Raw genomic sequence first — 13,001 nt, forward strand, 5'->3', positions numbered from 1 at the left:
TGCGTTGGGAGTTTGACTGGTTATTGACCTTCCGTTGTCCTAACAACAGAAAAATTACAATTGGGGCTTTACGCACTAAGTTCTTGGAGGAAGTCGCGCCAAAATAATTACTTGAATAGGAATAGTGCGTACATTTGTACGACTCGTAAGAGTGAAGTTGCGCTTGTATGCAGATACATTAAACCTAAATAATTAAGCATGGCACCCAAGTTGGCCAATTAGGGTTTCCCGATTTTGTACACGGCAGCCACACAATTTGGAGCGATGAGCTTTATCAATCCCGACACTTGGTACAGACGGATGCATCTCTACACTAATTTAGTATTGTCATTGATTACACTCTGGACTCTGAGTCAATGATGTGTATTAATTTCGACTCTTGAAATTTATTGTCACCAGTTTTGGAGAGACAGACCGATAGTGCGCGTATTCGGGTGGGTGGATATCAGACTGGAGTAATTGCGCTTTTGTCATGGAAAAATGGATCCGACTAATGCCAGCCGGTCGTGCCTGTTGTGTAAAGCCTACTAGCAAGACCTTGATGCGAAAACTGACGAATTTATTGATGATGCGGTCCAGTCGATCCTGATAGAGTTATTCCAGAAGACTGTGCAATTCCGCAAGTTAAATAGAGCTCGTCAATTAAGGGACTCACAACCCTCAATGTTGGAACAGTTGCAGTTGGGCCGGAGTTTGTCCTGGTGACTGTCGTTGAATGGGCCAGCTCAGTTTCCCTGAGGTCTCGGCCCCATTAGTCGGTACACAACTGCACAACTCCGCTTAGATTGTACATATACTGTATTTTAGTTATCACTGCAAAGCGCAGACATATATGTCCGGTCGCTAGACTGCAGCTGACGGATATGTGTGCTCTGTTTAGTGCACAGTGCACGGTGGTGGTTGGATCTCACTGGCAAACAAAAATGGCTGGCTGCCTCAACACAGACATATGTTTCCCTAGAATTATGCTGTCACTCGTCAATTTGCTAAATCTTCCAATGTGACAGAAAAATCAGCATCATACGCATGTTTGAATGTATACAATAGAATAGCCAGCAAGTTACAATTGAATCGACATCATAATTATTCGGATGCTCGTGTGGCAAATTTACAAACTAAGTTCGCGCTAGTCGTGGACCCCTTGCCCTGTAATTGACTGCTTCTCCCCTAGACCCGATTGAGTTTAGCTACTCCACATCCATTCGGGACGGATGACAAAGAATTCGGTTAGAGAGCATGCGATTTTTTGTCTCGTGGGAAGAAGAGATCCCTGAATAATCTCCGAGTGCCGTTGCTTGCCCTTTGATATTTATATCACTTGTATTTGCATTATATCCTTATTATAAGAGGGGTTTTAAGATATCATATAACAAGCGGATCGCGATAACTGCAACAGTTAGAGTTAACTCATCGGTCCCTTCTTGACTCGCACCCGCAACTTTTAAACTTTTCGCATGGCCAACGCGATGACCTAATAATTTTGTTTGCCAGTCTAAACGCAAATTATTTCCAAAGTTCACCGCTCATTCGCCGCTTGATACTTATCTCACCAGTTCTCGTTTGTTTGCTATCTGGCTGTGCTACTCGTGATCATCCGTATTTTACCTACTTATTGTTTCCTTCCTCCTCGCCCTGGAGCTGCTATTTATTTCTTGGTATGTATGTGTCGCGCGACCTCCCGGCATGACAGCCAACGTTCCGTTGGCGGCCCATAATGTCACACACTGACATCTAACGGTTCTCTTCTTCCAGCATATCTATCCTTTTATTATATTTTCACGATGAGTTCGCTAAAGAGGAGGCGCGACTCAGACTTCGGTAATACTGCTCCGATGCACGTTCTCGACTTTGTCTCGTTGGCAGCCACATTTGACGCCGAATCGCCTGTCCATACGCCTGAGCTTGATTTCAGCTCGGTGAAGCGGCGGAAAGAGGAATATAACCTTGACGACTCATTTGGTATGTATTTGTGTACGACTGACTGGTCCGCAAGTTGGGTGTTAACATTTGCAGACTCGGCGTCGTCCCCGGATGACGCCAGTGACCTATATGACCTGTTCACTCCGTCGCTTTCGGTTGTCGAAGACTCGTCCGAGATCAGCCTGGCGATTGATAAAGTATTGGCGTCGTCCGAGTCTTCCGCGTCTGCCATCGTCATCTACGAGGACGAAGATGCTACTACCGATGACGAAGACCTTCCGATTGTCAACAAGCTGACTGCGACGGCGGCTGTCGGTACTCCCAAGCCAGCCCCCACATCTTCTCCCATGGGCCCTCCTTCTCTCCCACTCGGGATTCAAGCGATGGGTCCGGCGATCGGTCATTGGACTGACAAGACGCCGGAGAAGCCCGTCACTTACGGATATGGTCAGCCGTCAGCATCTCCAGTGCTGCCTAGGCAGCCGCGACTTTCGCGTGCGCCAACCCACCACTCGATCTCCCATACTGTGTCTTCGAGCGCGGATGCACTACTCGAACAATACCTCGACGTCAACAATGTGGTCGACAATAGTGTCGCGTTCCCAAGCACCAAGTCCTGGATCGACAGATACATGACGATCCCGATTTGCGGGTATCTCAACCGCGCAATTGTCGAGCCTGAGCATGACGTCGCACTAGCTGCCACCACGGTTGCCGGTATCTCAAAACCGCCAGAAAGCACAACCAAGCGGAAACCGTCGTCATCACTGAAGCGCGCGTCGTCTGCACCAGCAGTGTACGGACTCAAGCGGCGCAGTCTGTTTGCCGGAAAGGGAAAGGAAATGGTCGGGTTGGGCGTTATGGTTGGGGATTTGCTCCTTTGAAGAGCCGGTTTAGGTGGAGGTTTTTCCTTTTTTTTTTTTTTTTTTTTTTTTTTGAAATGTTGATGGGCCGGTACTGCATGACATCGCGCGGGATGAACGGCATGATAAAAGTTATATTTTTTTTAAATTTTCCTCTTATTTTACATTGGGGATACATCGTCACTGGGATTTCTTGGGTTATTTAGCAAAAGTTTTTTTAATGGATTTTTTTTTGACGGCACCAAAATTTCCTTTATTTGGGGTATACACGAATTTCTGTTTTTTTTTTTTTTTTTTTTTGCTTATTGGTCTTGTTTCCTTGGATATGCCGATATATATTCCGTTTTTTTTCGTTTTCGTTTTCGTTTTCGGTGGTATAAAATTTGTTTTTATAAGAAATAATCTTGATATTTTTTTTTTTGCGATGTGCTGTATGAGTATGTATCACACGATTTGATTTACCGGAACGATGGTTGTTGTTGTTAGTACAAAATGGAAAAAATATCTCCTCTCTTTTTTAGTGAAAGTGGAGCCGCACAGGGTACAGACGGTTTCTAACGCTTAGGCTCAGCTGCCAACGGATTCTCTCCGGGGCATCATTTCAATGAAAAGTTTGGCGGATGGAAGCTGGCAAGATATGATGAGAGAATTAAAACGGAGATGGTAGCCATAGGCGATGCAATGCTTGGAATAAATTTGGCCCCATGGATCTTCGACTCGGCAGCACTGCAGGCAAATGGGACGCTCCTTAGTACGAAGGATAGCTTCCTGATTATAATGGGCAAGATTTCGCAATAGTCTTCAATCAATTCCCGTTTCCGAAATTACCCCAATCCAAATACAAGATTTTAGATAAACACGCATACAAGCAATGCAAACCCCTAATGCTTAAACTGGTCCTCAGTGACTCCTTTACCCATTGCAGCCGTGCTGCTAACACCACCAGTAACCATCTTGAGCAATGAATCAATATATTCCGCGCCAGACCACTTCTGATGCTTGACGACCTCAACACCAAGGTCGATTTCCGGCTGTTGGACATACTCACCGTAGGCACGCATTCCAATCTCGGTGTATTTTTTTGAGAAATTATCGACGGCGAGCGCCGTAGTGTGGAGGCCGGCGAGGGTGATAAATTGCCAGACGTAGCCGAGTTTACCGAGACGCGTGATGTAGGTCTCCTGATCCGCCACAGCCATCGCGGTCGTCCAATTGAACGACGGTGACAAGTTATACGCAAGCCATTGGTGCGGGTGGACGGCTTTTACGCCTTTAGCGAATTGCTCGGCTTGCGTATAATCAGGATACTTGCTCTCCATCCACAGCAAGTCTGCGAAAGGCGCGTACGCGACGGCGCGAGCCACAGCGTACTCAATACCACCTTGGATGCGGTAATATCCCTCTCTCGTCCGTGGTGCCTCCCAATTCCAATAAATCTCGATGCCAGCCAGTTTCTTTGCGATCGCGCGAACGTCCTCGTTGGACTTTCCCCTTGTCTCGGACACGAATTTGGAAACAAGCGCGTCCTTATTGGAGAACGAACCGGCCTTGATAGCGGCGATCACCGCGTCATTGTAGGACATGATGCCGGCGGCCGCAATCCATTCGTCTTCGATCTTCTGAAGTTCTGTGCCTTGCTTGCCCGCATCCTCGGCCTGGACCATGAGGTTGACAAGCGGCGGGATGTGCGGGTTTGTAGATCCGAGAATGAACGGGTGGTCCCGGTAGTCGATGGTCGAAGTAATCAGGGTCGCGGCTTCGGAATCGGTTCGAGCAATGCAAAGCAAGTCTGTGCCCATAATGTCTGCCTGGGCACGGATGGCGACCAACCTGTTAATGTGCTCCGAGATGGGGACGAGGACTTTTCCTGCCATGTGTCCGCACTTTTTCGTGCCAGGCGCCTGGTCCTCGATGTGAATACCCGCTGCGCCGCGCTCGATGAACATCTTTGTCAGCTTGAGGATGGCAGTGATCCCGCCGTGGCCAGTGTCGGCGTCAGCGATAAGTGGACGTAGAAAATCAGTGTAGTTGAGTTTCGCACGCTCGGCCGGAGACTTGGAGAGACGCTCCTCGCACTGTTTGCGGTCGTGGAAAAGCTGGGCGAACCAGAGGTGCTCGACCTTGTTCGGGACGGTGTCCATAGGATAATCGGCTAAATCCGGTGACGGCTCATTTGATGTTGACGCGGTTGAGGAAGACTGCCAGCCGGAAACGTAGATCTGATCTCGGGTGTTAGCTTTACACGGGACGACTTGAATTTCAGGGGTGCATGAGCCGGTGGGGGCGGCGCGGCGCGCACTTGGGAAATGCGGAGGAGCCACCACCCCGGACACGAGACCCGTGAAAAAAGATAAGTATAGAAGTCTACATACAGTATCAAGATACTTGGCCATCTGCGTGACGTGGACGGGGTCGAGGGCGCCAAAAGTGAAAGAAACAGTCTTATTCTATAGGGTAGTATCAGCAGTTAGCACGGTGTTTTTCATCTAATGGAATATATATATATATATATGTTACCGACCTTGTCGTGCTCTTCGAGAAGCTTGAAAAGTTTCTTGCTTTGATGGTTACTGGGATACTCAGTCTTAATAGAACCGCGCTTCTGGACAATAATCTCGGCCGAGTAGACACGCTTCGTATGCCGCCATCGCGGCTCAGTCCACCACTTTTCGACGTCGACTACATCTGCCTCGTATTGCTTCTGCTCCGCATCGAGATTAATTTGTGAATAGACCATTGGTGAGGATTGGAATTGGCGAACGAACGACAAAACAGAGAGGCAATGATGGGATAGAAGTATACACTTTGGTGAATGTGGGAAAAACCTGGCGTAATATAAACGTGACTGCAAAAAAGAGGAGTCATAATACCGGGGCTGGGCCGAGTCTCAAGTCGTCGTGTTATTTTTTTTCCCATAGTGTTTGCACGCGGACGAGCGGCCGGACGGAGGACCACACCATAATTTTCAAACAATGAGCCTCTCTAACTACAATTCGGCTACACGTAAAATATGTGGAGCTCCGCGGTATTCGCTCCCCCCCCCCCCCCGCAACCCACGTGAATATACAAGTTTTAGGATTGCCGGTGGAAAGAGCAAAAAACATCACTCGTTGTAATGGTTGGCCGAGATCAGTTCCATGCTGGTTAAGCTTACGATATGTTGTTTCCGAGTCTACAATAGTGAGAGCTTAGTTTAATTCCACTGCCATTCGCATGAATGGAGCAGCTCTTAACTTAGCCTGTCAGAATTCTAGGTATCAAGATGTACTATTGTATACATACTCTATGGTAAACCTCGGCGTTGCGTCGGCGATATCAAAATCCTGTCCCGTGTGTCAAGAGTGCGTTAAGCTCGCACTAATAACAGAAATAAACTCTATATTACTCCTTTCTTCACAACAAACTCTAGAAATGTCGTTAGAATTATGAATTCTAACGGCCATGCGCTTTTCCGTCACATCCATCACATGCCTGCATTGAAAAGTACGCACGTGATGACTTGACAGCCTCGGATCCGAGCATTTTACCCAAACGTCCAAGCGAATGCTGGAAATCGGAAACAGCCGCTCTAGTCCTCCGGAATCCACCGACTACAAACAAACACTATCATACGCTTGCTACTAACTTCTACACAGTTATTTGTTCATTGATTATTATTGAATCATCGTCATAAACACTAATGCAAGCTCGCTATCACCAACATCACATTATGCCCACTATAACTAAGTAGAACTCTTTTAACCAACTTTACACTCGCAGTACCTGCGCTACTCGCTAGTTGGAACGTATGGCTTTATAAGCATCTGTGAAAATGCCTTGATCTTCTCCGTGCCCCGTACCTCGTCTGTCAGCTGTGGTAGCTTGACAATATGAAAGTCACCCTCGTACAGGTCCTGGATCTGCTCAACGTACTTCTGCTGCATCTTGTACCGCGCATTACACTGTGCGCACGTCGAGCCTTTGTCTTCATTAGCTAGCTCATCCTCATATACGGAAAAATACAAATCATAACTCACTCTTTGCTGGATATAGCAGCTGATTGACAACAATGCAATGAACATCAATGTGGTACGACGACAGCTCTTGAATCATGCGCTCCGTCTCATAAAGCGACAAGAACTCTGGAATACATACGCAAATAAACGTGGTCAAATCCGGATCCTTGAATTGCGTATTGACCTCATTGATCGTCGCTCTCATACTCTCCAACTTGGCAAACATGTCGCCATCCGCACCACCACCACCGCCAGCCTGTGCGCCCAGAAGCCCGTTTAGCATCGGTCCAAACCTGCCGCTAAGCTCCGACACCTTCGCCAACGCCTTCTCCAATACCGTCGGGAACGACAAAAATCTCAACGTATGACCCGTCGGCGCGGTGTCGAACACGATCACATCGAAATCAGTCGACTTGACCTGCTTCATCACCTCCGCGAACGACATCGCCTCGTCCACGCCCGGGATCGAGAACGCGAGGTCCTGCATGATGTTCGACATCCCATTATTCTGTGCATTCGCTTGCTCAATCATCTCCTGGATCGAGCCAGATGGATCAATCTCCATCGCCGACAGGTTCGGAATGCCGTCAACCTTCCGCGCTTCCTTGCCAAACTGTTGTCCGAATGCGTCCGACAAATTATGTGCGGGATCTGCCACAAACTGTTAGCATCGCTTCCCTTCTGCGTCCAATCGCCCCTATGAACAAACTCGAGTCTGCCCTGACGCACCTGTACTAATTAACAGCACATTGTTCCGACGCTGCGCCAGTTGAACAGCAAGTGAGCATGACGTCGTAGTCTTTCCCACGCCGCCTTTACCACCAACAAAAATCCACCGCAGGCTCCGCTGATCTAAAATATTCTGAAGCGTAGGCGCCAGTTCCTCGTCTTCCATATTAGAGCTTCTCAGAGTGGGTCCACTGCGAGACGTACTGTGGAACGGTAATTCAAAAAGCAGTCTTCCTATCAATCTATACTCTAGACAACTAGTAATTCGAAATCTAATGCCACAGATCGCTCACTACTAAACTTGCTCTATATCGCGCTCTCGTGTCCTTGCAAAATTTCGTTCTTTGTTGTTGAACGCGCGGCGCTCGAACGAAGCCCACAGAACCACCTAGCTCATCGTAGAAATTTGCAAGATGCACTTGTTGCTGCACCATTTATGGCGTAATTGTTGCCCAAGCCAACAACTTTACACCGAGACAACAGTTATCAATGAATTTTTAGAATTGCTTAAAGGGCCGTGTTTAGATGATATATAAGTTTGTTCCATTACGACGAGTGCCTTGTCAATTGCATAACTTTGGCATTAGGCAGTACGTATCTGGGCATCTGACACGGTTTCATAGCACACGAATTGCGATGGCCTCTACACCTTCAACACCGTCAGATTCAGCCCAAGATGAACCGCAGCTTCAAGACGGTCATCTTCCAGACGTGCTCGCGTCCCACTTCGCAGCGCTTGACCTCCGCGTCGGCACCATCACAGCCGCGACGCCCAACGCGAAAGCACGCAAACCCGCATACAAGTTGGCCATCGATTTCGGCCCCGTAATCGGCACGAAGACAAGCTCGGCACAGATAACCCATTATTATAAACCGGACGAGTTGGTCGGCCGGCAAATTATTGCCGCCGTGAATTTGGGAAACCGAAGAATTGCCGGCGTCAACAGCCAGGCTTTGGTGTTGGGCGCGGACTCCAACGGCGACGGCGTCATCACATTATTGAGTATTGAGCGGGATGTCCCAAATGGAACAAGGATTTCATAGCGACAAGAAGCATATATCTGGTGTAAATATTATTGGTTTTTTTCCTACTGGGAGTACATAGAGATCTAGAGAATAAATAAAATTGTTTGATGTTCACACCCATCCACCATTTTCAGTATAGACCTCGCGTGTTCCTGCCAAGTTCTGCAAATCGTAACTTACCTGCCCAACCCCCAACTCAGATCTCTCCACTTTCCACATCCACAGCGATAACTAAAATAGCACTTACCGATTCAACAGGCATTGCCAATTCTCGTCATCCCATCAAGTTACCAATACCCCAATAACACAATATAATTCGTAGCTAAAACAACTGTCTCCATATAACTTTGTCCAGATACGTCTACCAAGGCCCATTAAATGTTATCCAACTGCCCCAACTAAGAATCCGTATCTGTCATGGAACACAGGCAACCTTCCCACTCTCTTTCTCCGATCAGGATTCCACACCATGTCTCGCAATCCCCCTGTTTTTATTTTTCTTCGTTGTCTGACCATGTTTCCCATCCAGTCCACACAACCGTGCACAAATAATCAACTCCAGACACGTCTGCCAATAGTTGACTAAATGACACAACCTGTCCAGACAAAGACGGAACCACAGCTTAAGACTGTAAGGGTCTAAACAGCCCCTCAACCACCAGTGTTGATCCACATGCAAACACTGGGACCAAGCCAGATCTAACCTGACCCGCAAATCCTCAAGCCATATCTAGAATGACTCGCAAAATACCAACTGGCTAATCGCTAGTTGCTACTGCACCCGATTCGACGGGGCATACAATAGTACTGCCTTCAAACGACAGATACCCGAAACCAAACACTAAATCATCTGTGCTAACCTCCCTAATTCCAAGAGCAGGCAGCGACCCAGACACAAAGAAACATACCCAAGCGACTGTGTCATCTGATCCAACACAGCAGCTATTCAATATCAGTCTTCTATGACTTACGCCACAGTTTACATCCAAGTACTGAACGTAACCTCTCTCTCTCGCTATCTCTGGTCCTATCGGTAGTAGGCTTTCCGTCGGCTTGCGAAATAATACAATCTCACCATCCTTGCTAACAATATCCGAAGAGATCCTGGTCGTGCAAACACGTGTAACTACCTTAACATGTTTTATAATCTCTAGCCCCTAGATGCAAAAAAAAAAATTTCTACCATGTCAATGCGTTACCGCGTACCGCGATCTTTTAGCACCGGCTATCCGACGCTAGGTGAACACGATTCATAGCGGGAATAAGCAGCGCATAAACTTCATAGTGTCGCGCTCGATACCCGTGACAAACCTGCATGGCTCTATCAATACCTGTCTACGGCTAGCAACACAACGCGGTCGGGAACAGAATGACTTACAGGATTTCAAGCCCGACGACTACCGAACATGACACAACAAATTCCGTCCTGCAGCCTGATGAAGAAAACAAAAAAAGTTTACTGGAAAGATGAGAATTAGGCAAGATACATGCGTTTGACGTCTAACTATTGGAGTCATATAGATCTGCATAATTCGCGCGTTAGCTTTCAACATTAGTAACAATCAAGAGCTGTAGATGTGGCCAAGTGGGAGCGTTCAATGCCAGGTAGACATAGCAATAAATCACGCTAGCATATCGATTCAGACACAGTTGAAGGAAAATGAAAGTAGTGCGTTAATAAATGTTGAGCATAGTGACGAAGTGGAAGATCTAAGGAGTCACTTGTGACGTAACCCCCTCTCGACGATCACAAGTTCCGTCGAACCATCCGAATTTTCATCCCCAGGAACTGAAGCTCCCCCGCACGCGGAAGCTTAGACCTGCAAATTGATGCGGGTTAGGGGAATTGTAGCACGTGTAATTAGCTCTAAGCGTTCAAATGTTCTGTACGCACACACGCTGTTTTGTGATACACGTATCCCGCTGGTGAGTTGTTCCTCACTCACTCTGTTGACAACGAGACCACCTGAATCAGATTCCTGCACATTTAGCATATTGAGCAACCTATCAGCATGGCGGATTACTCAGATGGCATATATCCGGCAGAATCCAGTGCTTATCAAGCCAGGAGAGCACTTGCCGTTCGTAATGACATCAGGGATTATGTGTATGACGCTGATGACGATGACGACGAGGAACCGGTGTATGCGCGTTATTATCATGGCTCAGTCGGTAAAGATTCGGCTCCTCGCAATTTGTTAGAAGCGGAGGCGCTTGCATCTCATCAGGATGTTGACGACGATGAGAACGAAGAATTTATCGAAGACAACGATAATATGGCCCATAATGTGGATATGGGCGACATGGTCGATGTGGATATTGATGATGATTCCTCCAGCGATTCATCTAGTTGTGAGGAAAATTCTAGCCCGCCAGTGTACCCGGTCGTTTCATCTGCCATGCTATATGGCAATCAATCGAGCAACGATGCTAATGATAGCCTAGACCCTTTGGATGCAAAGGAGCAGAGGCAGGTGGAGGGCCTATTTGTGGCACGGAAAGTAGATAGAGATAGTGACAGTATAAAGAGTTGGAAAGCAGGGGACGATGGTACTGTGGTGAGTTTAAACGAAGTTACCAAGCAGTTGAAAGCTGTCGATCAGCCCTCGGAGGTTGTGGCCGAAGTCGATGATTCTGGTGATTCCTCTCAGAGTCACTCTTATCCTTGTCCTTGTTGCGATGAGGTCGAGGTGTCTCTCTCTGAGGTTTCGAGTGGCCATACTCTTGACAAAACTGCAGACTCAGAATTTCAGCCCTCGTCACCCAATATGGCACAAGGCGACTTACTACAATCGGACACAGATGCTATTATTGCTTATTATTTTCATGAAAGCGATTCGTCAGATAGTGATGAAGTCATAGATGTGTTTCGAACGACGTCGGTTCCGCCTTCACCACCTGCGTTGCCGCTTCATGTTGAACCACCATCTGAAATGCCGTTCCCAGCGGAAACATCAGTTGAGGACCAATTAGATCGACTTGATGAGCAAGAAAGTGAAGCATCAGGAAAAGTACCACAAGTAGTTGTTACACCAAACGTGGCAGCACAAGCGCGTTACAGAACAGTCCCGGCAGTTAGCCGTGTCTCAAGTGTCCGCAGCGTTAGCTCTGGGAGTTCACACACGTCATACGAAAATGCCGCGACATTTCAGTCTATTGTTCAAGGATTTCAATCTCTAGCTCATGGACAAGGTTTGCTTAATGACGAGGCTATGGCTATGTCATCTGATGTACCTGACATGCTACATGTTGGTCGAAGAAGACCATCAAGCGGTCGCCAAGTCTTTTCAACGATTTCTACCAATAAAATTCCACAACTTCTGCAACACAATTCCATTAATGCTGAGCACAAGCACAAAGCCTATGGCAAGACAACCACTGGAGACGTTAGCGAAGAGCAGACACCAACAGTTACGAAGCCATACAAAAATTTGTCGCCTCCGGCAGACTCTGAAACGACTGTTCGAGGAAGGTCTAGGAAGCTCAGCGTGTCTTCGTCTTCCGTGACTTCCGACGAGGAAAAGGAGAATCGGTCTCCGCCGACCCTCGTACCGTCAGCCCCCAGTCCGATTCATTCCGCTACCTTTGGGTCACTCCGTAATCGGAAAATCCGACCTGGAGGTGGCGGTTTTATTTCGCCAACATCCCCATTCGCTGCAGCTACCCTGAAGCCAATTCATGTACATTCCCAGGAGCCATTCTTGTCGTCGTCGGCGAAATCTGAGAGCAAGAAGATAGGATCCGCGTATGCCTCAGCGATACGCCGTGTTTCAGAGGAGTGGCGTCAGCAATTGATCGATGGAAGCTTAGCTAGAATATTGAAGCATGCCACAGGCACCATTAGCGTCGCGGCACGTAGTGATCGCATTCAAGAAATAGAGTTCTGGCTATCCGAATATATGGATGTCGTCATAGGCGTGTCGTGTGCGTTTGTGATTATAGGTGCTACTCTGGTCGGCGTGCTCTCGTTTGTGGATGACACCGGTCGTGATTATTTTGGAGTTAGGACCATGACTTATGAGTAGATATTTTGGGACTTGTCTAACCATGCCTCGCTCTTACTAATTAAGTTTTATAGATGTGCATTGAAAGCTACTGTTTATCGTGAGGTGCATGAGTGTCTAGTTCATGTCCGGTTGCCTTCCATCTTCCCTTTACTAGGCATCACGGCATCGAATCCGAGTCTGCACTGGTTCATTATTACAGATCTTTACTTCTGGTCGGTATTCGGCAGCTTCATCAGTATCCCGCCACTTATTACAATCACTGGTCTGGCGTTACTATCTGTAGCTTATGGTGCACTAGCGGTGCTAATTGCGTCTGAGAAATTTCTGCGCTGGATACTAGGTATGACCAAGCGGCTGATGCTTGAGCAAATAGATACTGCGGGGGTAATTACTGATATTATTGATGGGACTGACGAGGAGTTGTTTGGCGATTTGTAAAACTCGTCAGGTTTATGGCTGGC

The 13,001-nt window shown here is 47.5% G+C and overlaps 6 protein-coding genes across 6 annotated transcripts; 4 read left to right on the forward strand and 2 right to left on the reverse strand.

The window, feature by feature from the left end:
* Positions 1-1,341: 1,341 nt before the first annotated feature.
* On the forward strand, positions 1,342-2,852 carry V1513DRAFT_438864 (uncharacterized protein). Its single transcript, XM_066897117.1, has 2 exons — positions 1,342-1,959; positions 2,014-2,852. The coding sequence occupies exons 1-2, from the start codon at positions 1,782-1,784 to the stop codon at positions 2,802-2,804; spliced, it is 969 nt and encodes a 322-aa protein (XP_066755272.1). The 5' UTR covers positions 1,342-1,781; the 3' UTR covers positions 2,805-2,852.
* Positions 2,835-3,259, forward strand: V1513DRAFT_438866 (uncharacterized protein). Its single transcript, XM_066897118.1, has one exon. It carries the CDS (start codon positions 3,004-3,006, stop codon positions 3,238-3,240), a length of 237 nt encoding a protein of 78 aa, XP_066755273.1. The 5' UTR covers positions 2,835-3,003; the 3' UTR covers positions 3,241-3,259.
* Positions 3,260-3,570: 311 nt separating this feature from the next.
* V1513DRAFT_438867 (isocitrate lyase) lies at positions 3,571-5,701 on the reverse strand. The gene is made up of 3 exons (XM_066897119.1): positions 5,305-5,701; positions 5,156-5,230; positions 3,571-5,002 (listed from the first exon to the last, which is right to left on the reverse strand). Exons 1-3 carry the CDS (start codon positions 5,518-5,520, stop codon positions 3,665-3,667), a joined length of 1,629 nt encoding a protein of 542 aa, XP_066755274.1. The 5' UTR covers positions 5,521-5,701; the 3' UTR covers positions 3,571-3,664.
* An 849-nt stretch (positions 5,702-6,550) lies between these two features.
* On the reverse strand, positions 6,551-7,673 carry V1513DRAFT_375049 (anion-transporting ATPase-like domain-containing protein; the record flags this gene model as incomplete). Its single annotated transcript, XM_066894882.1, has 3 exons — positions 6,551-6,741; positions 6,800-7,429; positions 7,508-7,673. 3 exons carry the CDS (start codon positions 7,671-7,673, stop codon positions 6,551-6,553), a joined length of 987 nt encoding a protein of 328 aa, XP_066755275.1.
* Positions 7,674-8,021: 348 nt separating this feature from the next.
* Positions 8,022-8,650, forward strand: V1513DRAFT_438871 (uncharacterized protein). The gene has a single exon (XM_066897120.1). It carries the CDS (start codon positions 8,033-8,035, stop codon positions 8,549-8,551), a length of 519 nt encoding a protein of 172 aa, XP_066755276.1. The 5' UTR covers positions 8,022-8,032; the 3' UTR covers positions 8,552-8,650.
* A 1,684-nt stretch (positions 8,651-10,334) lies between these two features.
* V1513DRAFT_410454 (uncharacterized protein) lies at positions 10,335-12,978 on the forward strand (the record flags this gene model as incomplete). Its single annotated transcript, XM_066895708.1, has 2 exons — positions 10,335-12,554; positions 12,612-12,978. Exons 1-2 carry the CDS (start codon positions 10,546-10,548, stop codon positions 12,976-12,978), a joined length of 2,376 nt encoding a protein of 791 aa, XP_066755277.1. The 5' UTR covers positions 10,335-10,545.
* Between the last annotated feature and the right edge of the window lie 23 nt (positions 12,979-13,001).

The sequence above is a fragment of the Lipomyces chichibuensis genome (assembly GCF_038497645.1).
Source record: "Lipomyces chichibuensis strain CBS 12929 unplaced genomic scaffold V1513scaffold_5, whole genome shotgun sequence".
NCBI classification, from domain to species: domain Eukaryota; kingdom Fungi; phylum Ascomycota; class Lipomycetes; order Lipomycetales; family Lipomycetaceae; genus Lipomyces; species Lipomyces chichibuensis.